Consider the following 26,070-nt stretch of genomic DNA (forward strand, 5'->3'; position numbering starts at 1 on the left):
ATAAAAAGACGTATATTTAATAAATCCAACGGAATACAGGTAGACACAGGAACACCAGGGGAAAACATCCATATAACATCAAAGACCGACAAGAGTACAGGGGAAAACACACACCTTAAATAGACAGACTAATTACACACACAGGTGCAGACAATGAGGGAGAAACCAAAAACACTCAGAACTGCGGGGGAAAATGGGAGAAACCAACAAGAAAGTCCGGGGGTGTGACAGTAATACAAAAAATGTTGCAATTATCAATGTAATCAATCCATTGAATAAAGTGATAACTATTAGTTTTTTTTTTTTACCCTATTCACCTGCAGCGTCTCGCCTTAAGAGGTTTTGAGAACTGTATGTCATTCAATTAAAAAAACGAAGAAATATAATTTTAGTTTACATGATTTTACTTGCTGATTACTTGATTTTATTTTATTTTTACATCCAGCATTTAATGTCAATTAGAGTTAGGTTAGATTATTTAAATCAATAATACTTGATTTAATACTAAGTCATATTGCGGCCTTCTGATTATTTTTGTATATGTTGTATGTTTTGTAGGCTGTCAAAGAAGCAGAAGATGGCTCAGCTGGACAGTGATCTTTCCTCTGAGCAGGAGCTGACCTGCTCCATCTGTCTGGAGATCTTCAGCGAACCCGTCTCCACGCCGTGCGGCCACAACTTCTGCCAGGGCTGCATCGGTGGCTACTGGGCGTCTAGCTCCGTCTGCACCTGCCCACTGTGCAAACGGGTATTTGAAGAGCGTCCTAAGCTGAGCATAAACCGTGTGATCGCACACATCGCCCAGAAATATAAAGAGATGTACTACGCTGGACCTCCTCAGCCGAAGCCAAGGCAAAAAGCACCTGTTACCGGAGCTTCGCTGGCTGAGGTCGAGCAGATCCTGTGTGACGTCTGTACTGGAAAGAAAAAGAAAGCTGTCAGCACCTGTCTGACGTGCACCGCGGCGTACTGCGAGATTCACGTGCTGCCACATCAGCAGACGGCATTCTACGCTTCCCATCAGCTGCTGGATCCTCACGAGGCCCTGCGCGGCCGAACCTGTCAGGAGCACCACCGCCTGCTGGAGGTTTACTGTCGGACCGATCAAAAGTGTATTTGTGCCATCTGTGTTCTGGAGGAACACCGCACTCACCTCACCGTCTCAGTGCAGACAGAACGAGCCAGCAAACAGGTAACCTTCCTCTTTTTAAGAATAAAGCTAATGTGGAAATATGTTTTCACTGCTGCTCAAAACTACAATGACAAGAGACAAGAGAGGATAGATCATCCAAATATTATAATTCTGCCGGCTTTTTTTACTCACCCTGAAGTTGTTCCAAATCTGTATGAGTTTCTTTTTTCTGTTGAACAGAATAATATTTAATTTTCTATTCAGATATAAAAAATATATAATAATACTATGTAAGTCTATGGCTAGCATCAAGAGTTTGGTTACCAACATTCTTCAAAATATCTTCTTTTGTCTTCAATAAAAGACAAAATGAATGACCTGAGGTTGAATAAATGATTTATCACTTTAACATTTCTAGTGTATAGAGAGGAGCAGAGCAGTAAAGCTGCTAAAACACATATTGTTTTTCCTAGTGTTCTTTTAATCATTGTATTTGTTGTTGTTCTTCTTAGTGGCACTTCTTGTAGCAAAGCACCACTGATATTATCTTCTTATTCTTCTTCTGCACAAAACCTTGAGCTATGATTATCCTGGTAACCAACCACATTCCCAGCTAGAAATGTTATTGTTCTAATTTTCAGAGAAAATTATGCTATGTTCTGGTAATGTTTTCAGTTTTATTTTAGTTCCCAGAATATCCCCCTAAAAAGTACATTCTACAAATGTTTTTTGATAACATTATTAGAACATTATTGTCTAACATTCTTCTCTTTGGACATTGGATGTGGACTCAAATGTTGCTCAGATGTTTGTTTGATGAAGCACCAACTTCATTAAATAACTCCAAAAACAGCATTACTAGCTTCACTTATTATAAACCAGATTGACTTTATTTTTGTCATACATTTACACTAGGTATTATTGAAATTAACAGAGGTTTAGATGTTGATGTCTGATTGAAAGTAATAGTTTAGTTTGATGTCACCATTATGGTGAGAACAGTTTGCTTAAGTTGGACAATTTATGTATGTTTGTTTTGGCAAACGTGATCAGATGATGTGGTTTGCTTGCTGATGATGATGTTAAGTGTAATTATTCATTATAGGCAATGTAATGATTCTACAGACTGAGATCTGACTGAATTTTGATCAGATCATTTCAAGAATTAAAATAAACACACACACAACCTTCTTTGTCACAAACATCAGGAATCAGTGTATAATTCTAAATAATGGTGACATGCTTCATGCTCCAAATTATTCTGGGTGCATCATACAAAACTCATCCAGAGCTCCCAGAATTCATTGTGGCACGAAGAAGCATGTCACCATTGTTGAGATTGATGCAACTACTGATGCACTCAGTAGTTTAAAGTGGTTTGTGAACAATGTGTTTTAAAAATTACAGGTAGAATTAAAGCTGCAAGCAGCGATGATAGGGCCCTCGCACCCGGGCTCACCGCCAACCGGTGGCTTTAGGAAAACAGCGAACGATGGGCAGTATGCTTTTAATACAGTAAATATGGAGAAATATGTCAAAGTCATTTATATATGCCAAACTTCCTGCTGCCAGCTGGTGGCGCTATGCCTATAACTGATTATTGGCATGTAGATGTGTTCAGGACAGCACTTTAATCAAACATATGAGGTTTGGTGCAGATTGACCTTGGTATGTTTGAGTTAGTGAAAGATATGATATATCCTGCTGCCAACAGGTGGCGCTATTATAATATCTGAATATTGGCCTTTAGGTGTCTTCAGGCCAGGACTCTTACCAAACCTGAGAAGTTGTTATAACTCAGCCATAAAATGTCCGATCTACCTCAATCTTCAATGTCCATGGCGAAACATCAAATGCCACGGACACGCCCTTTAACGAAAAACTCAAGATCTTCACAATTTAACATCTCTAAGGCCTCTAGATCAGACTGACCAAATATAATGTTGATATCATTAAATCTCTAGGAGGAGTTTGATACAAGTCATTTCCTGTTGCCAACAGGTGGCGCTGTGATTATAATAGAATATTGGCCTTCAGATGTGTTCAGGCCAGGACTCTTATCGAACATGTGAAGTTTTAGGCAAATCGGACATTTTATGGCTGAGTTATAACAAGTTTTATATCCATGGGGAGACCTCGAAATTTGTCAGGCCGCCACGGACACGCCCTTCAACGAAAACTCAAGATCTTCGCAATTTAACATCACTAAAGCCTTTATATTAGACTGACCGATTTTGGTGTTGATCTGTATAAATCTCTAGGAGGAGTTTGTTGCATAGTGCAGCATGACACTTCCTGTTGCCAGCAGGTGGCGCTATGACTATAACTGAATATGGGCATGTAGATGTCATCAGGTCAGGAGTGTTATCACACATGTGAAGTTTGGGACAGATCGGACATTGTATGCCTGAGTTATAGCAACTTCCTTTTTCATGGCGAAACATCGAAATTTGTCAAGCCGCCACGGACACGCCCTCTGATGAAAACTCTAATCCTTCGCAATTTAATGTCACAAAGGGCTTTAGATTAGATTCACCAAATTTGGCGTTGATCGGAATAAATCTCTAGGAGGAGTTCGTTCAAATACGAGGCCTGAAAATGGCAAAAAATTTGCTGAAAAAAATATTAATAACCGACTTCCTGTTGGGTTTCGGATTTTGCTCCAAGAGGCTTTTTTGTAGGTATTGGTGTGTTACATGTGTGTTCTGATTTTTGTGCATGTACGTGAATCACAGCTGAAAGTGCACACCGCGGAATGTGTAAAGGTGGTGCTGTCGAGCCATTTTGCCACACCCACTTCTGAAACCCATATCAAACATAAATTTTCGCCAGGTTTGATGTGTGTGCAAAGTTTCATGAGTTTTCGGGTATGTTTAGGCCCTCAAAAATGCAATTCATTTTTGAGAAGAAGAAGAATGATTAAAGCTGCAAGCAGCGATGACCGGGCCCTCGCCGTCTGTGCAGTCACCATCCCGATAGCATCAGGAAAACGGTGCCCAGTTGGCACATGCATTCACAGTAACCCTTTGGACTAACCCTAACTGTCTCTCCTCCTCTCTGACTCTTTCTCTTACCACCCATCCCCCCTCCTTACACTCAACCACTTACCACACAAACACACACATAGAGTGCAGAGCAGAGTGAGATCAGATATGTTTTTTTTATTTTCTTTCATTCGTGGAGTTTTGTATAATTATGAAATGTACTGTGTTTGATCAGAATGAATCGTTATTTTTTTTGAAAAAAGTTTCAAAGAGTTAGGATGCTGCACTTTAAATATATAATAAATCATTGAAAATTGAAAATGGAAAATTAAATTCTAAGCACGCTATCTGCCTCAAAAACACAGGAAACAAATATTTGAATTTATTTTTTGTTTTATTTATTTGCCATGGTAACAGCATTTGATACATCAGGGACGCCTTTACAGACTCTCATCGGCAGTGTTTTTACATTATTCTGATGAAGTTTGAAGAAAATCGATTACAAATATATTGTTCGTTGTTCGTTCGTGTTTGTTAGTTCATTAACCATTGTTAACAAAAGAGACCCTATTTAAATAGTTACCATGTTTTATGGTCTACAAGCATTTTTAAATAGTATTTTAATAATCTATAAGCATCTGTGAAATAATTATAAACAAATATATTAAAAATAAATACATATTAACTTAGTTGATTTGTTTGGCCTTTTTGTATTTGTTTCTCATTCTAATTAAGTGAACTGAGCAGTATAGTGTCATACTTATAAAATATTTTGTTCTATCAGTGAGAGTCTATATATATAAATCATATAATTTTTCCTTAAAAGATTAAAAGAAGATTTTAATGCTCTTTAAGCACCTATACAAAACAATTATGTAAAAGTGCACTGACAGTACAGTACATATCAACTGATTCTATGGATTATTGTCATTCTTATACACTGACAATGAGCTAAATAGCATTAGAGGTCAAACGATTCCTTATCTTATGAGGACCTCTAGTGTTCATCCCTGGTATTAGAGCTTTAATCTGACAAATTTATATGACACTTTTAATGTTTTGGGGGCCTCTGAGCATGATAACATTTTGAAACTATTCGTATTTCCTAAGAATTTCTTGTTCTTTATATATAAAAAGTTTTGATGAATTAGAATAATGCAATTTAAAGATATATGGAAATAACTCATCTTCAGTATTTTGGCATCATGTTGACAAAGTTTGGTGTGAACTGTCTGATTCTGCTATGAGTGATATGAATTTATTCACAGCTATATTTTTCCAAAAATCCACATTCAAATCTAAATAGCCAACTTCCTGTTGGTCGTAGCTAATGGGTGTAAATTAGAAAGTTGTCCGGCTTGATGAGACCAATATACCAACCAAGTTTGATGTCTGTAGCTACAACTAACCCTCCAACTTTTGTCAAAAGGTGGCGCTATAGAGTGTCTCCAACAAATCACCACATCAACACCGTTCAAGATATCCCAAAGCCGTTCACAATATAGGGAACATTTTCCCTATATTCTGATGATGATGATAAGAACATGTAATTCATGATGATAACAAAATGTTATTATTGCTTGCTTTACGTCCACCACTTCTGCTTAAATGTCATCGTTACCTATCTGTTCAATTTGTGTGTGGATATTGCTTTGCAGGTGACTCCTGTTATAAGACATAACTTTTAAGCGCTACATAACTAAGAAAGAATCAATTAGGAAAACGGTGCCCAGTTGGCACATGCATTCACAGTAACCCTCTGCCAGTTTGGATTTAAAGTTTACTGAATTGAAAGGGTTACACTTTAAAATCAACACACAGACACATACACACAATATATAAAAATTTTGCCATCCAGTTAGTTAACATGAACAATAATTAAATAGCATGTATTAATGTTAATTAATATTAAGCAAAAATAAGAATTCATACATTATTAAAATGTAAATTTGTATCTTTTAACATTAGTTTATGTACTGTGAATTAACATGATCATACAAGAGTCAAAATGCCTAACTAAAGCAAACCCTTCTCACCATAATGGTGACATCAAACCAAACTATTACCAAACTATCAACATCTAAACCTCTGTTAATCTCAGTAAGAACTTGTGTAAATGTACGACAGAAATAAAGTCAGTCTGGTTTATAATAAGTGAAGCTTTAATGCTGTTTCTGGAGATATTTAATGACACCGGAGTTTGACATCAAACAAAGGTTGGGTTTTCACTCTCAACCAAAATTTGACATCTGAGCAATGTAAGTCCACATCTAGTGTGATGGGAAGCATTATTAGAATGTTAGAGGATAATGTCCAAATAATGTTATCAATAAACATGTTTAGAATGTTTTATAGAGAATGTTCTTCTCTATCTTTTAGCAGAACATTCTAGGAACTAAAATTCTGGGAACAAAAACTTGTGGCTAAAAGCATTCCCAGAACATGAAACATTTCTAGCTGGGTAGACTTACACTGAAAAAAATCATCAGAGGAATATCTGCGGATCAGAACATTGTAAAAACATAGATGGGCTCTTTTGACCACCATGTAATATTGAAGTAGCACCCAATCATCAAGAGAAAATGCTTGCAAATATATAGAAAAATGACCCAGCCGTATCTCTGCCCCCTTTGAGCCCTTTTAGGCCTTATTTCAACAGCAGAACATCATAGAGATATGGGGACTTTATAATATATGATTAATATTTAGTCTTACACAAAAGACAGAAAGAGAGATTTTAGATGTAAGTTTAAAAAATGTTTTCCCACCTCATAGAGACTCTTGGGAAAAACAGAACTGGACCTTCAGACCTGTATCGACAAAAGGAATGCCCAGCTGACTGAACTGAAGAGCAAACTACACGCTTTGCAGGTATTTTACAACTCTAGTCAAGCTGTATCATCATTACACATCTCTACAATTCACTCTGAAAAACAGTCAAATGTTTTTTACAGTGATGGTCTCCACATATTTGCTAAAAATCATTCTTATAATAAACATCTGTATTGCTATCCAGGAATATTTTGAACTGTGCATTTGAATGGAGCTGATAAGGTTTGCAGGTTAGTGACATCCAGTGTGTGTTTGTCAGAGCTACGCTCAGGCGGAGCTGTCAGAGGTGGAGCAGCTGCTGTCTGATGTCACACACTCCGTGGACCGCATCCGCAGCGAGTTGGTGGGCGGGATCCAGGAGAAGAGAGAGGCTGTGGTTGGACGAGGACAGGCCATTGTCACCCAGCTGGAGACAAAGTTGGCAGAGCTGCAGGAGCGCAGAGGTCGACTAGAGGCTCAGGCTGTTTCAGATGACCATATTGGATTCCTTCAGGTACAAAGATGCAGACTTATAACAAACACCCCAGATACTCTCTGTGTGTTTTAATCACAGATTTAACCGCATTCATTGCTTCATGCTTTTATTGCAACCTGTTCTCACTCCAAAGTCATTATACATGTGCTTTGCATCTATTTCGACACTAGGTTTCACTACATCCACAAACTAAGAACATACAATATCTTCATGTGAGAAACTTCAAGTGAAATTTAAAGGTGCCATAGAATGGAAAACTGTATTTACCTTGGCATAGTTGAATAATAACAGTTCTGTACGTGGTCATGACATACCGTGAGTCTCAAACACCATTGTTTCCTCCTTCTTATATAAATCTGGTGTTTGCAAAAGAAAAATAAGCCAATCCTAACATAACAGCGACTATTACGTCATAGTCGCGATCGTTGATAGTTACGCCCCCAACATTTGCATCGCCCAATCATCAGACGATCTTCAGATAGGCTGTTGTGAAAAAACAAAGCAAGGGCAATACCGGAAATGGCAGATCACAGGAATAAATGTTATGTTCCAGGTTGTGCAGGAGATGTTTGGTGTCTGTACTCAGAAAGGCACAGAAAACAAAAAATGCGTTCTAATAAAATAAGGTGAGCAACTGAAATGACACGGTTAGCTTCTTGCTAGCGCTAGCCTGTTACATTGCAGTACATAAGATTTCACTTACCACATAAACGGAGTAAGGAGAGATGACTGCGTGGAGGATGGCGAATGATTTACAGATCTTGATCACCGCTGACAGCATCTAAACTTGTCAAATGTGTAAGTATTGCCGCTGTAGTATAACACGTGCGATCGCCGATCTCAAAAGTGAAACTAAAAAGTTATCGTGCATTCAAAACGGCAGTTTCAATAAACCGCATATTAATAGCAGCTCGAGCTCCGTAATTAAATATATATTTTCCTCCATGTTGTAACGCCACACCAGCAGAGGAAGCCCTCACCCATGCACTGACTGTTCTCGCTCCCTCTGCTGCTTCATGGGTAACATCCATGAACATCCATGGGTAACAACAGGCCCCGCAAAGCATTGTTTTGCTGTAGCGGACTCTACTAAGCATTATCCTGGTTCATTGTTGTAACGCCAGGCCAGCAGAGGGAGTCTTTACTCACTCTGACTGTTGCTGCTGCCTCGTTGGTTACTTCCTGTTTGGTGGCAAGGCAAGGAAATCGGAAAAACGCTTAGTAGAGTTTACTATGCTGTGTTAAATAAAGCTCGCATCTGGATCTTACACGCTTCCCAGAGTCCTCGTTACAGAATACTTCGCCTACCAAAGATCCAGCGGCTTTTAGTACACAGATCATCATGGATCCAGCATCACGCCTCTTCTGCCTCCACCAAGGTAACCGGTTTATTGAAGATTATGTTATGGACTTTTGCGGACTGTGTTATTTGGTGGCATTTAATGACGTTGCACTTAAGGACATTTTTCGTCAAGGGTTAGATGAACCCATTCGCTCCCAGTTACCTGGGGGGAAAATTCACTGGACTTTAGAGCAGTATATTCAAGTTTTTCAATTCAATTCAAGTTTATTTGTATAGCGCTTTTCACAATACGAATCGTTGCAAAGCAGCTGTACAAAAGTTTAGGCTACTACAATATATTTAGTAGCTTATTAGTGGTGAATACTGTATGTCAAGTCGATGTACATATGATATAAATGTTAAAATCAGTAACTGTGTAATCAAACAGATGATGAACACTAATTGCAATGATTATGTGCTGTGATCAAACTTGTAGGAAAATTATGTAGTGCTGTATGTTGTTTCAAGGCTGGCATCATCTGCGGTCCTCTGAGGGGTTGGCATCATCTCTTCTTCTGAATCCAGACTGAATCTTGTGTAAATCCTAGTTTCCACGGGATGGAAATCCCGTGGCAGAGACAGAGAAACAAATAGAGAAATAATTAGCGTAGCTGCTGTTCCAACTTCCAACCAAACAAAAATGATGTGTTTAGCCCAAGCTGAAGAATATATATTGACTATGCTTTGTTGCTGGCTGGATCAGCATTTACTGTGGGGACTGCTAATGATGAGCCCTGCTATCCCCCAGTATCTCCCAACTTTTCTGTCATGTCTGGAATAGTCAACATCATGCCAGAGACTTCTCATGCCAAGCCTTCCAAACCACAGCTTGCTCATGTCACGTCTACCAAGCCAAAGCCTACTCACGTCACGTCTGCTGTTACAAGGCCTTCTCACGTCATATCTGCTGCTTCAAGGCCCGCTCCAGGGCCTGCTCACGTCATGGCTGCCGTCCCTAAGCCTGTTCACAAGATGGCCGCCGTCCCTAAGCCTGTTCACAAGATGGCCGCCGTCCCAAAGCCTGTTCACAAGATGGCCGCCATTCCAGAGTCTGTTCACAAGATGGCCGCCTTTCCAGAGCCACTACACAAGATGGCCGCCACACCAGAGCCTGTCGACAAGATGGCCGCCGTCCCAAAGCCTGTTCACCAGATGGCCGCTACATCCACGCTTCATCATGTCAACCCAGTTTCAAGATGGTTGGCCTCCAGAATAGAGGACCCACCACTGCTGTCGGTGCGAGCAGCTGGTCTCCCTAAACTCACGTCAGTCCAGCCAGCACCGGCTAGCTTCATGTCAACCAAGCCAAGTCACGTTACAGCTGCTGTTCTTGCCAAGCCAAGTCACATCACAGCTGCTGTTCCTGCCAAGCCAAGTCACATCACAGCTGCTGTTCCTGCAAAGTCAAGTCAAGACACAGCAGCACTTCCTGAATCAAGTCAAGACACAGCTTCACATCCTGAGTCAAGCCAAGACACAGCTTTACATTCTGAGGCAAGTCAAGACAAAGTTTCACACCCTAAGTCAAGTCAAGACACACCAACACTTCCAAAGGCTAAGCAAGATACGGCAGCACCCCTTGAATCACATAAAGTCGCAACTGCTCCAGATAAGTCAAGCCAAGCCACAGTGGTTCCATCAAAGCCAAGTCAAGTCACATCTGTTCCCTCAAAGCCAAGTCAAGTTACAGCTGCTCACTCTAAGCCAATTCAAGCCACAGCTGCTCGTCCAACATTAAGTCAAGTCACAGCCATCCCTTCAAAGCCAAGTCAAGTCACAACCGTTCCTCCGACATCAAGCCAAGTGATGCCTGATCCTCCAGTATCAAGTCAAGTCAGGGCTACACTTTCCACGAGTCTGCTCCAGAGGCCTCGTCTGTCCACGAGTCTGCTCCAGAGGCCTTGTCTGTTCATGAGTCTGTCCACGAGTCTGCTCCGGAGGCCTCGTCTGTCCACATGTCCGCTGCGCCAATGCCTCTTATGGAGGCGGCGTCCACGGCGGAACCCCCTGAGGAGGCAGCTCCCGCTGCAGATCCTCAAAAGGGCGTACCACCCATTGATGAACTCACTGTGTGCTCAAGCTGCTCTGCCATGGATACCCAAGCTACCTGCTTCGCCATGGCCTCCTGCTCTGCCTGCAACGCCAAGGCTTCCTGCTCTGCCTGCATTGCCAAAGCTTCCTGCTCTGCCTTCACCGCCATGGCTCCCTGCTCTACCTGCACCGCCATGGCTTCCCGCTCTGCCTGCAACGCCAAGGCTTCCCGCTCTGCCTGCAATGCCAAAGCTTCCTGCTCTGCCTGCTCCACCATGGCTTCCTGCTCTGCCTGCACCGCCTAGGCTTCCTGCTCTGCCGGCCCCGCCATGTCTTCCACTGTTTCACAGCCTGCCACTGCTTCATGGCCCAGGTCCTCCAAGTTTCCACTGTCTGCCACTGTTCCACGGCCCAGGACCTCCATTGCTTCACTGTCTGCCACTGCTTCACGGCCCAGGTCCTCCAGTGCTCCACTGTCTGCCTCTGCTCCAAGGTCCAGGCCCTGACTCTGAACCTGTTCCACTGCATGGACCTGGCCCTCCGTCCCACCCCCTGTTGTAGACTATTGTTTGAGTGCCGGGAGTCGCTCCTGGGGGGGGGGGGGTTTGGTTCTGTAACGCCAGGCCAGCAGAGGGAGTCTTTACTCACTCTGACTGTTGCTGCTCCCTCTGCTGCCTCGTTGGTTACTTCCTGTTTGGTGGGCATAAAAGGCAGCCATTTCCAAACAGACATTGCGAAGTATTGTTTTGCTGATTGATTGACTCTACTAAGCGTTTTTCCGATTTCCTTGCCTTGTTTTGTTATTTTCATGGTTTTGTTTCATAGTCATAGTTTTGTTTCATTGTCATAGTCACAGTTATTTTGCCATAGTTTGTCTTAGTTTCATAGCCTTGTTTATTTGTTACTTTAGGACTGCTCACTGGATTTTGACGTTCTGCCTGATTACTGGATTACGCTTTTGTCTTGCCTTCGTGTTTCTGTTTGTTTGGAGATCGACCCTGCCTGTCTTGACTACGCTGTGTTAAATAAAGCTCGCATCTGGATCTTACACACTTCCCAGAGTCCTCGTTACAATTGCCTTGTTCTTGCCACGGTTTCGTTTCCTAGTCATAGTTTTGTTTCATGGTCATAGTTTTTCCCTGTTTCGTTGTTTTATTTACTACTTTGGACTGCTCATTTGGATTCTGATCCATTGCCTTTATTTTGGATTACGCCTTGTCTTGTCCACGTTATATCTGTTTACTGGAGTTTGACCCTGCCTGTTTGACAACAATCTGTTTAATAAAGCCAGCAGTTAGATCTTACACGCTTCCTAGAAGTCATCATGTTACACATGTGTTTCCTTCCTGCTGTGTGAAAGCCAGCTGCTCTGTGAAACAGCCAATCAGAGCAGAGCTCCTCATTATTATTCAGGAACCTTCCAAATAAGGTAATAATAGACCATTTTATTCTAGGGACAAATCCTAGGGTTGTAAATGGACCTGTAAAACCGTTTCTGGAGAATTTTTGCCCTTACCTAAGACATATACCTTCTAAGTAAATATCAGAGAACAATTTAAAATATTGTATCAATGCATTCTATGGCACCTTTAAGGTTTTAACTGCTGAAAATGTTCATGGAGTTTTTCGATAGAGGGTAGTAAGGGTAGGCGCACCCATAAAGTGCGTTTTGCTGGTAAAAAGTGTAATAATGAAAGACAGAAGCTATATTTGTGCATAGTAAGATCTGCAGAAACCACAGATTGCGGATGAGAAGCAGGTTCTTTAATGAGCCTGAAGAACAAAGGCTAATGAAGGAGATAGTCGCTCAGTCTCATTAGTGCCCTTGTTATGATGACAGAGTTTTGAAGCAGCCAACAGCCCCTTGCAGGACTCAGATATGGACATGCGTGAGGTGGATGAGCTGACTCTACACTTCTCACTTGGGGACGTCAAAGCATCTTTAGGAGACATCCGTGAAAGACTGGACGACATACGCTTCGGGGAAGTGCATTACCGACACTCTGGTGAGAAACTGCCATCTGACAAATTCAGCAACACAACACCAGTTACATTAAACTGCATATAAACAACACAATGACAAACACTTTGGAATACTGTTCCATCATTAATAAATAATTACACAGCAACAGATAAGTAGCACAATATTAACAACACTCTATATGATTAATTATCAAGAAACTCTGATCAACAGATTAGTATTAGCATTCAGTTGAATAGAGTAGTTCACTGTTAGCTAATCAGTAACTTTATGCCACACAAAGAACTACTGAGAAACTATATACAGTTTTATAATTGATGTGAAACTAATTAAAAACGAATACGATAATTAACATTAATCTCTTACATAATTAGTAGGTAATAACAGGTTTTGACACTTTCTTTTTATTGTTTTTCTTTAGCATTGCTTAAACATTATACAACAACAATACAAACAAATAAAAATAAAATAAAATTAAAAATAAAATGTAAAAAAGAACAAGTTGGATCACCATGCATCTACAGTTTGATCATTTTCAATGACAATATGGTCCTTGTCCTGTCGTTTTTATGTATTCAGTCCATTTCTCCCACTTCCGGCAGTATTGATCCTCTTGAGTCCTTATTTTATAAGTCAGTTGTTCCATAATATGTATTTCGTCCATAACCTTCAACCAATCTTCCTGTGACGGTGGGTCTGTCTTGTACCATTTTCTTGTGATTGCCTTTTTACAGGCTACTAACATAATTTTCAATATGTATCTATCATCTTTCAACACAACATTTTCCGTAATGACACCAAGATATAATAATGTACAAGACTTGGATACATCATAACCCAAAATTCTGCCTATAGCCAAATGAACATCTTCCCAGAATTTTGTGATTTTAGGACAGAGCCAGAACACATGTGAATGGTTCACATTTACATCTCCACAGCTTCTCCAGCATGGCTGTGGTAATTTAGTATGTTTATTCCTAATTTTGGGTGTTATAAAAAATCGAATTAAATTTTTCCAGCAATGTAATCTCCAAACACGTGATGATGTTGTTGACTGCTGTGTTTTCCATATATGTGACCATTCATCATCAGATATGTTCACACCCAGCTCGTTCTGCCACTTCAGTTTAACATATGTCGTCGTATTCCCTCTTGCTTCCATTATATGCCCATAAATTGTAGAGATTATTCTGAATTTCTTTCCGTTGTAGGCCTCAGTTATGGTTTTGATTATTAAATTTTTGTCCAGATTTACACTATTTTTTATTTCTTTATTGAAAAAGTTCCTTATCTGCAAATACCTGAAATGATCTTGGTTACTTAAATCATATTTTTGTTTAATCTCCTGGAAGCTCATGAAATTCCCATTTTTGATTGCTGTACATATCGCTGTTAATCCATTAGGAATCCATTGTTTAAATCTTTGGTCAAGAGAACCAGGGGCAAAACCCTTGTCATAAAATATCCACCGAAGCAGTCCGAGCTCTTTCTCTAGTTTATACTTTCGTACCAGATTAAACCATAGTTTTAGCGTGAACTGAGTGACTGTATTCACCTGTTTAATTACACTCATTGTTTCTTCTCTGTCTCCAATAAGACTTTGAATTTCTCTTCCTTGTACCAGTTTTTCTAAATTCTTCCATTTGGCTACATATTCTTTGTCACACCAACAAATTACATGTCTAATTTGTGCAGCTTGAAAATATCCCTTGAGGTTTGGCAGTGCCAAACCCCCCTTATCCTTTCCAATCTGTAATGTTTCAAATTTGATTCTCGGTCTGTGACCATTCCATATAAACCTTGAAATGATTCTGTCCCACAATCTGAATTGTTTTTCGGGTATCTCAATGGGTAGTGACTGAAAGAGGTAAAGAAGTCGGGGTAGAACACTCATTTTTATGGTCTCTATTCGTGAACCAATGTCTAATGGAAGGATAGCCCACCTGTCCAAATCGCTCTTAATTTCCTTATCCAGTTTGGCATAATTAACTTCAAATAGATCATCAATGTTTTGTGTTAAAGTGACCCCAAGATAGGTAATAACAGGTTTATGATTTAAGTAAGCTGTTGATAATTAGTACATTTATCAGTCCCTCTGCTGAACTATTTGTTACTCTGTCTGTCTGTTTTCTGGGTCTCTGGGTTTTGGCTCTTCTAGTTTGCATTTGGTTTATTTTCTGTTTCCTTGTGCCAATTTGTAGTCAGCTTGTAGTTTTTCTGCAATCATAAGCTTATGATTGTTCCCAGGTATTCTAGGTTTCCTCTCATACCCTCATGTGTATATATGTACTCATGTATTTCCCTTTGTGTTTCAGCTGTTGTCAGTCAGATTTGTCTCGGTCCCATTTTTGTTTCTTCGTAGTGATCTGTTTCTTGCCCTATTGATTTTCTCTTTTCATTTAATACAACTTTGTGCAGGTGTGCCATGACCCTCTGTTTGCCTGCCTGCCCTGTTGTTTACTAACTATTTAAAAAATAAATAAAAGGATTTTAAAATACAGTTTTTATTATACTCATACAGTATTTTTGAGATCAGCCCCTGTGTATGTCCCTGATTCATTACCAAACTAAGAATGATGTTAGCTCACTAGTAAATATTACTGCCTTCATTCGTCTTTAGTATTCTAGTCAATATCATGGAAACCAGCTAACAATGACTCAAGTGTTACCAGAATTACAAAATTACTATCCATCCAGAACCTTACGAAACCCTCATAAACGTATGTGTCAGGAGTTGTTAGGTAGGGAAAGGTTACAGAATGAAGCACACTGAAATGTCCAGCCTTAGGATGACACCAGCCGATAGCAATGAGGGTTATGACCCCTGCTACACTTACAATGACTAAAGCCATTTAGAATAGGGTTACAGATAATTAGTAATTCCTTCTAAAGTGTTTGATAGTATACTTGAGTCATTTCTAGTGGGTTACCACAATCTGCATTTTAGAATTTTGCATATTGACATTTTCACACACTGGGAGGCATGAAAGAATAGTAGTTATTAATTAACTAATAGCAAAATACTGCAGTGCAGTTACTTACCTATGCTTTAATCAGAGTTTCTTACTAGAATGTCCTGCATAGTTATTCACTAATGATGGAAGAGTATTGGCACAGAATGCATGTGTGTCAGAAAGTCACTAATGAAGAGTGTGATATCTATGACAGTTTCAACATTAGCAGAGAGTGAGAGTATGATGAGCGTTCGATCGATGAGGAGGAAGGAGTGGTCACTGAAAGGTAAAGAAAAACACCTGAACACACTCTTAGAAAATACATCATTACATTATTGATCTTTCTCTAAAATCTTTCATTTGATGTTTTACAGATCTACGGAAATTAAAAATAGGTATGTGTTTTAAGATATCTATATATTTTTCAGTGTCCCAAGCAGCAGATATTTTTGATAGATGTTGGATTTTGAGGATGGAGGAGTGCTTTCTCTTTTCATTACATTACTTGATAACGAAGACATGTTTCGTGCTATGTGAACAATGTCTGCTTCCGGTCATTTTACACTATAAGGTTCACTGATAGATTAAAGAACGTGTGCATTGACCTCTACATTTCATCTAGACGCTTGTAGAGATATCCTCAAAACAAATTAGGTTCTTCAGTATTTAGTCTGGTTCTTGGGGTCTTTGCTGAGGATAATGTGAACATGAGTATCTGACAATATGTGAACAATCACAAGCACTAGCCCAGTATTTGAGCTCATTGACTGCTGATACAAAAAGAAAACAATCAGCTGCCCCAAGTAATGTCAAGTCAAGATTATTTATACAGCGCTTTTTACAAGACAAGTTGTGTCAAAGCAACCTTACAGTATTAAAATAATAAAATAAAATGTCAATAATAATGCAAGAGTTCCATATTGCAACAAAGTCAAATTGGGGAGGACTCATCTGGTTCCCATGGCCTTGTGCCGGTGGCCGTTTAGGGTAGGAGTTCTTTCTTGATGATCTGTCTCTGGGGCTCATCTAGTTGACACGGTATCCGCTGACATTCGGCTGTAGGTGTTGATCCACCATCTGGTCTAGGTTTGGACTGGATCCGGGGGACTGCAGTGACCATCTGATCTGGATACGGACTGGATCTGGTGGCTATGGTGACCTGGGAATAAGAAATAAACAGACTAATATTAATGTAGATGCAAGAGTTCCAAGTTGCCACAAAATCAGTTTGGAGAGGACTCATCTGGTTTTTGCTGTCTTGCGTCGATGGCCGTCTAGGTGATGAGGTCTTCACTGATGATCTGTCTTTGATGTGGTCTCTGCTGACATTCAGGGCTGTAGAGGATATCTCTGGGTGCTGATGGGCACGGACTAGATCCGGGGGACTGCAGTGACCGTCTGATCTGGATACAGGTGGCTACGGTGACCTCGGAATAAGAAGGAAAGATACTAATATTAGCGTAGATGCCATTCTTCTTCTGATGCAACGAGTACATCAGGTGTTATAGGAAGTGTCCCTGGTTCCGGTTGACCTAAATAATGAGGCCTAACAATACTTTAACGGATTTGGATTATGAAATGTATTAAGTGTAAGCCAGGTTAAAGAGATGGGTCTTTAATCTAGATTTAAACTGACAGAGTGTGTCTGCCTCTCGAACAGTGTTAGGTAGATTGTTCCAGAGTTTGGGCGCTAAATGTGAAAAAGATCTGCCACCCGCAGTTGATTTTGATATTCTAGGTACTATCAAATTGCCGGAATTTTGAGAACGCAGCGGACGTGAGGGACTATAATATGATAAGAGCTCGCTCAAGTACTGAGGAGCTAAACCATTGAGGGCTTTATAAGTAATTAGCAAGATTTTAAAATCTATACGATGTTTAATAGGGAGCCAATGCAGTGCTGACAGAACCGGGTGTCACAGCACAGAGGGAGGCAGAGACGGAGGTGAGAGTATAAGATAAAAGGTAAGTATATTGAAGCAGGTATTGAGGTGATAGTTCTTATCTGAGATGTCCAGCGTTCAGGTAAGTAAATCCAACTATGGAACCAGGAAACCATAGAGTCCACGGGAAGAGCATGCAGGGGTGTGATCGGTAGATCAGTCAACGAGGAATGATTCAGTCCGGGTATATAAAGGGGAGCTGATTGGATCCAGGTGAGTAATTAGTAATCAGGTGACAGTGAACGTGTGTGTGTGTCTTCAGGGGCGTGGCTGGTGGATCTTGCTGTGGTAGAACTCTGACATTACCCCCTCCTCCAGGGGCGGCTCCCGACGCCCCTCTCCGACATCGAGGACGACCTCGACCGCGAGGGGCAGGACGTTCTGGGTGGCTCTGGTGGAAGTCCGTCAGAAGTTGTGGATCGAGGATATCGTCTCTGGCCACTGTGGCGGGAGGGGCAAACGACAGACACAGTGGGTGTGGCGTCAGGCCTCGGAGAGGCTTTTATTAAACAGAAAATAAGGGGAAAGTGTCCATGAAGGGAAATAGTGTCCAAAATAAAAGGGGGATCTGGTGTCCTCGACGTGAAGGGGCAGCGTGACGGAAAGGTAGTGTTCGGAGGGGAAGGGTCCAGGAGAGGGGCGGAGTCCGGCGGCCGCTTCCCATACTGGCGCCGGGGTGCTAGGGCGGCGGCAGTATGGGAAGCGCCCGCGGCCGCCGGACTCCGCCCCTCTCCTGGACCCTTCCCCTCCGAACACTACCTTTCCGTCACGCTGCCCCTTCACGTCGAGGACACCAGATCCCCCTTTTATTTTGGACACTATTTCCCTTCATGTCGTTTGCCCCTCCCGCCACAGTGGTGGAGAATGCGGGCAAGGCGGGGCTTAGACAGCGCAGTGGGCAACACCTGATGACGTCATTCCCTCTCGCTCGCAAAAGTTCATGAAAACCCGGACAGGGACGGAGAAACGACGGAGACGGCCTCCCAGCCGCAAGAAGGGTAAGTGATGTTTCAGTTAGTCACTTATCCTGCGGTTGGTTGAGGCTGTCGACTAATACCGGTTTTTCTGTCCCTGTTCCGGTGTGCTGCGAGAGGGAGCGTTGCCTTGGAGAGGAATCCCCGCCCACTCCGACCGCTGGAGCCTGGATGAGGAAGGTAGCACTCCTGCGTGGGCGGCGACCTCATGACGGGGATGTCGCTTGGGGGGGGGGGAATGTGACGAGTCGGCTGCCTCCCCCCTAATTTTCATCACCACCCCGTCCCTTATTCGCCGCCCTTCTCCAGGCTCCCGACGGGAGTGGGTGTGTAGGGGAGAGGAGGGGCGAGTAATCGGCTCGGGCTGGCGGCGTGTGATGAGGACATGTGAAGGAAATGAAGCCTCATCACCGCCGCTGTTTAAATCCCGAGCGCGCCTCTCCTCAAGAGACCGGTCTCTCCCCCGTGCATGCACGCGGTCCGGCTGAAGCCGCCAGAGATGCCGCCGCCCCAGCACCGGACAGCTTGAGAGGGATGAAGCAGCCAGAGATGCCGCCGCCCCAGCACCCCGGTGCCAGCACGGGGAGCGCGTGCGGCCGCCGGACTCCGCCCCTTTCCTGGAGCCTTCCCTATCGAACACTGCCCATCCTTCACGAAACCCCAGCACTCGAGGACACCAGATCCCCCTTTTATTTTGGACACTATTTCCCTTTATGGACACTTTTCCCCATATTTTCTGTTTAATAAAAGCCTCTCCGAGGCCTGACGCCACACCCACTGTGTCTGTCGTTTGCCCCTCTCGCCACACCACCCATGATCTTTCCTCCGGTCCGTACCCCTCCCAGTCGATCAGATATTCCAGGCGGTTGCCCCGACGTCGGGAATCCAGGATCTCACTCACGGTGTAGATGGAAGGTTGATCCAGGATCTCCGGAGGAGGGGTATCAGCTTCAGCTCCAGGATTATCTGTGGCAGAGGGAAAGTACGGTTTAAGGAGTGACACATGAAAGGTGGGATGGATTCTGTACCTGGGTGGGAGCTGAAGCTGATATGTCACTTCGTTGATCTGCCTCAGGACCTCGAATGGACCGATGTAGCGGGGACTCAGCTTTTTGCACGGTAACCTCAGCCTGATGTCTCTCGTAGATAACCACACCTTGTCTCCAGGTTGGTATAATGGGGTGGGTCTTCTACGAACATCGGCGAATTCCTTGTGGCGTCGGATGGCTCGTTGTAGATGTTGATGAGTCCCACACTCTCTCGCTCTCTCGGAACCAGTAGTCTACAGCTGGAACATTCGTGGGTTCCTCCGTCCAGGGAAACAGCGGCGGCTGAAAACCGAGTATGCACTGGAAGGGAGTTAGTCCGGTGGTCTCTTGGCGTAGTGAGTTCTGTGCATACTCGGCCCACGGGAGGAACCTGCTCCAGCTGTGTTGGTCAGCGGAACAGTATGACCGGAGGTAACGTCCAAGCTCCTGGATCTTCCTCTCAGTCTGGCCGTTGGTCTGTGGGTGGTATCCTGATGAGAGATTAACAGAAACACCAAGTGACTTGAAGAATGGTTTCCATACATGCGAGAGGGTCCGTCTGCTACCTGGGTGTCCAGAGCCCGGAGACTGGTGAACTGTGTCCAGAAGGTGTTGACGCTGGGAGCTGGGTACGTAGATTTTACCTTCTGGACATTCCGGCGGAGCAGGCTCTTGGAGAGTGGCTTCGTGGATCCAGGTGTCAATGTCCCACTGGATGGGGCTAACGTTGAGATCAGTGGGAATGATGTTTTCAGGCTCAACCACGGCATCGTGGGAGAATTGTCTGGATAGAGCATCAGCAGGAATGTTCTTGGATCCGGGACGGTAGGTGATCTTGAACTGGAAACGTGTGAAGAATAATGCCCATCTGGCTTGGCGGGGGTTGAGTCGTTTGGCTTCTCGAAGGTATTGAAGGTTTTTATGGTCCGTGATGATGGTAAACGGATGGTTAGCCCCTTCCAGCCAATGACGCCACTCCTCCAAGGCGAGTTTGATGGCAAGTAACTCACGATTGCCTACATCGTAATTTTGCTCCGCCAGAGACAGTTTCTTGGAGTAGTAGGCACAGAGATGGAGGAGAGTGGAGTCACCAGCTGCTTGAGACAGCACTGCTCCGACGCCGATGGTGGATGCATCTACCTCAACTACGAACGGGAGATCGGGGTTGGGATGGTGTAGGAGAGGAGCAGTGCTGAAAATCTTCTTAAGTTGCTGGAATGCTTCGTGGGCAGAGGTGGTCCAGACCAGATGTTTGGGTCGACCACGTAGGAGGGAGGTCAGAGGTGCAGTGATGAGACTGTAATCCTTTATGAATCGGCGGTAGAAGTTGGAAAACCCCAGGAAGCGTTGAAGTTCCTTGACTGTACTGGGTTTGGGCCATTTCAGGATGGACTGCACCTTTTCCAGGTTCATTTGCACACCCTCGGGGCTGATGTTATAACCCAGGAACTGAATCTTAGTCTGGTGGAACTCACACTTCTCAAGCTTGAGGTACAGCTGATGTTGGCGCAAGACTTGAAGGACCTGACGGACGTGTTGGCGATGTTCGGCCTGGTTCCGGGAATAAATCAAAATGTCGTCAATATAGACGACCACAAACTTATGTAGAAATTCCTGGAACACCTCGTTCATAAACGTTTGGAAGACAGAGGGACTGATGGACAAACCGTAGGGCATAACCAGGTATTCATAGTGGCCATCAGGTGTTATGAATGCTGTTTTCCACTCGTCTCCCGCACGAATACGAACGAGGTTATAAGCACTCCGCAGGTCCAGCTTGGAGAAGATGTGAGCCCCACGGAGTTCCTCGAGGGTGGCAGGAACGAGTGGAAGAGGGTATGGTTGTTGGAGGATGTTGGCATTAAGTTGACGTAATCAACGCAGGGACGGAGACCTGCATCCTTCTTACCCACGAAGAAGAAGCTTGAGGCAGCTGGTGAGGTGGATGGTCGAATGAATCCTTGCTTCAAAGCTTCCTGGATGTACTCCTCCATCGCCTGGCGCTCCGGGTTGGACAAAGGGTAGACGCGTCCTTTAGGTAATTGAGCCCCAGGTAGCAGGTCGATGGAACAGTCCCATGGCCGGTGAGGAGGAAGTTGGGTGGCAGCTTGCTTGCTGAAGACGTCCTCGTAATCCTCATACTCCGCTGGGATCTCCACATTACTGTCAGTCTCAGGACTTTCAATCTTGGTTGATGCGACGGTCAGTGGAGCAGAAACTGGAGAGGGTAAACGGGTAAAACAGTTCTTCAGGCAATGTTTACTCCACCCGATGATATCACATGGATCCCAGCGGAGTTCTGGATGATGGCGATGGAGCCAAGGACGTCCCAGAATGATGTCTACCGTGGAGTTCTCCAGTACCAGAAACTTGATTTGTTCCTGATGAAATAAACCAACTTGCAGAGTGATGTATGGTGAAGAATACCGGATCCGCCCACGTCCGAGTGGTTTTCCTTGGATGGTCTTGACAGAAAGTGCAGGGCTATGGCGGTGACGTGGCAAGCGTAAGAGATCTATGCATTCTTGTGAGATGAAGTTTCCCGATGAGCCTGAGTCAAGGAGAGCAGAAACACAAAGATCTTGTTCAGCAGTACGCAGTGTCACAGGTATAAGAGTCAGGTGAGCAGTTTCAATGTCTGATTGAATAGTACTCACCACCGGACGTGGGGGTCTAACAGGACAGGTTCGTAGAAGATGACCAGGTTGTCCACAGTATAAGCAGAGTCTTTCCTTGATGCGGCGTTGACGTTCTGACCATGAGAGACGTGTTGAATCGATTTGCATGGGTTCTGGTACTGGAGAGCAAGCTGCCACCATAGCGGACTGAGGAGCGGTTTCAGGTGGCTGGCAGGCGGCTAGGCGCTGGGATACCCTCGTAGCTCGCTGTAGAAAGGTCTCCAACCCGATGTTGTCGTCATAGATGGCCATAGCGGCGCGAATATCCGGGTGGAGACCGTGACGATAGGCACCCAGCAGCGATGTCTCATTCCAGCCACTAGCCGCCGCCAGCGTCCGGAAATGAAGGGTGTACTCGTGGATGGAAGAAGAACCTTGTTGCAGTCGGAAGAGCTGATCAGAAACGGTGAGTACATCTGTGTTTGAACTGAAAACCTCAGAGAAATGACAGGTGAATTGCTCAAAAGACTGAATTATAGGAGTTTTAGCTTGCCATATTGACTTCGCCCATTGTAGAGCTTTTCCGGTGAGTAGGGAAATGAGAAACGCTACCTTCGATTCATCCGTAGAAAATTGCTGTGGTTGCATCTTGATGAATAGTTGGACTTGCAGTAGGAAACCGCTACACTCAGCCGCTTCACCCGAATATGTGTTTGGTAAAGCCATGGGACTTCCTGAGGCAGATGGTGGCGCAGGAGATGGTGTTAGCGCCGCTTTGAAGGCTTTGATGAGTTCGGTGAGTTGATCTGGTGCAGGTGTTTCCTCGTTGTCCATTATGTTGTTGGTCTGATCTTCTGTCACAGCACAGAGGGAGGCAGAGACGGAGGTGAGAGTATAAGATAAAAGGTAAGTATATTGAAGCAGGTATTGAGGTGATAGTTCTTATCTGAGATGTCCAGCGTTCAGGTAAGTAAATCCAACTATGGAACCAGGAAACCATAGAGTCCACGGGAAGAGCATGCAGGGGTGTGATCGGTAGATCAGACAACGAGGAATGATTCAGTCCGGGTATATAAAGGGGAGCTGATTGGATCCAGGTGAGTAATTAGTAATCAGGTGACAGTGAACGTGTGTGTGTGTCTTCAGGGGGCGTGGCTGGTGGATCTTGCTGTGGTAGAACTCTGACACCGGGCTAATATGGTCATACTTTCTGGTTCTAGTAAGAAGTCTAGCTGCTGCATTTTGGACCAGCTGGAGTTTGTTTATTAAGCGTGCAGAACAACCACCCAATAAAGCATTACAATAATCTATCCTTGAGGTCATGAACGCATGGATTAACGTTTCTGCATTTGACATCGTGAGCATAGGTCGTAATTTCGATATATTTTTTAGATGAAAAAATGCGGTTTTGCAAATGCTAGAAATGTGGCTTTCGAAGGAAAGATTGCTATCAAATAGCACACCTAGGTTCCTGACTGAAGACAACGAATTGACAGAGCAGTCTTTGAGTATTAGACTGTGTTTTAGGTTATTACATGCAGAGGTTTTAGGTCCAATAATTAACACCTCTGTTTTTTCAGAATTTAGCAGTAAAAATTTTCTTGCCATCCAATTTTTTATATCAACTATGCATTATGTTAGTTTTTCAAATTGGTATGTTTCGCCGGGCCGTGAAGAAATATAGAGCTGAGTATCATCAGCATAACAGTGAAAGCTAACACCATGTTTCCTGATGATATCTCCCAAGGGTAACATGTAAAGCGTAAAAAGTAATGGCCCTAGTACTGAGCCTTGAGGTACTCCATACTGCACTTGCGATTTAAATGATATTTTGCGAAGCAAAATAATCTGCCAGTGGGGTAAGAAAAATAGTCTTGTTTTCTGTTTGAAGTAAGATTTTTTTTCTTACCCCATTGGCAGATTATTTTGCTTGTTTCCAGCAAAAATGCACCTAATTGTGACTTATTTTTTCTGAAAACAATAAAATGTCTAGAAAATCCTTCTTGATTTAATAATTTTTTAGATATTTTGGCTGGAAACAAGACAAAAAATCTAAGTAAGAAAAGCATTTTTTGCAGTAAGAAAATTGCTACATTGTATTGTTTTACCTTCACTCATCATTACTATCAAAATTAGGTTTTATGTAGCATCCAATCTATGATTTAGACCAGCCCTTTAATATAGAATATTTTCTGTCTTTTAGGCCACAAAAAGGTTAAAAGCTTTCTTGGTAAGTATTCTTGACTCCTATTGCATTTCTTTACATTTTCTACATGTTATGTGCATGCAAAACAAAGTCTCTTTTTCTTTTTTCAATTCTTTTTAAAAACTATGAAACTTGATGAAAGAGCTGATGAAATGTCCATTTGATTTCAGAGGACGTAACGCTGAATCCAACGACAGCGTACCCGTTCCTCATCCTGTCAGAGGACCGCAAACAGCTGAAGCGCGGCGAGAAGCTGCAGTTCTACAGGAACAACTCTCAGCGCTTTGACGTCTGGTCCTGTGTGCTCGCCAAAGACGCCTATGAATCTGGAAGACACTACTGGGAGGTTGGTGCACACTAGTGCACACAAAAAGTCTGAATAAGTTATATCATTAGCACTGAATGTTACAAATGTCACACTTTCAGGTAAATGTTGGTGAAAATAAAGACTGGAAGCTGGGAGTGGTGCGTGAGTCGTCGCAGAGGAAGGGTCTGTTTGACATGACTCCAGCTGTGGGCTACTACGTGCTGTGGTGGAGCGGGAACCATTTACGCGCTCTGACCGCGCCGCCCCTCGCTAAGGTCAAGGTCACGGGTCACCTGAGGCGAATAGGCATCTATCTGGACTGTGAGGAGGGTCAGCTGGTCTTCTTCAATGCCAAGACCGGATCAGAGGTGTATTCGTTTACCGCAGTGTTCTCAGAGAAACTGTTCCCGCTGTTCGGCACGGGAGACAAAGACGTGCCGCTGATGCTGATGTCTCCGTTCCTCAGTGTCCCAGAATGAGAATGGCTCAATCTTGATGGAGAAGAGCAAGGAGGTAGGGCTGATCATCTTTGAAGACAATAGGCACAAAATGAGTTTAGAACAATGGAAAGAGAATGTAATAAAGCGGTTACCTGTGGGACAGGGTTTGGGGATTGCAGAAACTATGAAGAGAAATCAGCGGATCAGCCGCATGTAGTGTATTTGGCACAGGTGCGAACGATTCAATCGTTCAAAGGTTTGGAATCACTAGGACATTTTTGAATTGATGCTTTTGTCAATAATGTAGTATTAAACTAATTACAATCCATCTGTAAATTATTATTCTTGGCAAAAGACATATTGCCAAAATGTTTTCAGGGCCGTTTTTAGACAGATTTTCTAGGGCTAAAGACACTGAGCAAACATCTAAATATTATTTGTTTAATATATTGTGAAAAAATTAGTGAAATTAGTGTTGGGTTACCACTATGCACACACACAAAACATACTAAATTGTTTCATTCACATGTCAGTAATATACCTACATCTATACCATATGAAATAGTTTTATCACATCATTATCTTAATCAAATGCACCAATCACCATTTCAACTTCTATTACATCCAATCAGTGAATTCGATTTAAAAAAAAAAAGATTGTCATTAAAGCCTTTGTTTTGTTTACAGAATTATGGGGCAAGGTTTACCAAATTCACATTTGTGTACTGAAAAGGCATTATGTGATATTTCTGTTTATATTTGGTAATTAGTTGAATTGAGTCATTATTGTACAATGAATAAAATACTGTTGTATTATTTTTTA

At 42.9% G+C, this 26,070-nt stretch overlaps 1 protein-coding gene across 1 annotated transcript; it reads left to right on the forward strand.

The window, feature by feature from the left end:
- Positions 1–577: 577 nt before the first annotated feature.
- Positions 578–26,070, forward strand: btr30 (bloodthirsty-related gene family, member 30). Its single transcript, XM_073844778.1, has 9 exons — positions 578–1,192; positions 6,892–6,987; positions 7,208–7,441; positions 12,637–12,802; positions 15,946–16,017; positions 16,106–16,126; positions 24,498–24,524; positions 24,671–24,846; positions 24,927–26,070. Exons 1-9 carry the CDS (start codon positions 578–580, stop codon positions 25,284–25,286), a joined length of 1,767 nt encoding a protein of 588 aa, XP_073700879.1. The 3' UTR covers positions 25,287–26,070.

The sequence above is a fragment of the Garra rufa genome, chromosome 7, assembly GCF_049309525.1.
Source record: "Garra rufa chromosome 7, GarRuf1.0, whole genome shotgun sequence".
Classification (NCBI taxonomy): domain Eukaryota; kingdom Metazoa; phylum Chordata; class Actinopteri; order Cypriniformes; family Cyprinidae; genus Garra; species Garra rufa.

Coding starts and splice junctions, on each gene's coding strand:
- btr30 (XM_073844778.1), top strand. CDS start 578: ATGGCTCAGCTGGACAGTGATCTTTCCTCTGAGCAGGAGCTGACCTGC. Junction 1,193..6,891: donor CAGAACGAGCCAGCAAACAG/GTAACCTTCCTC, acceptor CCCACCTCATAG/AGACTCTTGGGAAAAACAGA. Junction 16,018..16,105: donor GAAGGAGTGGTCACTGAAAG/GTAAAGAAAAAC, acceptor GATGTTTTACAG/ATCTACGGAAATTAAAAATA.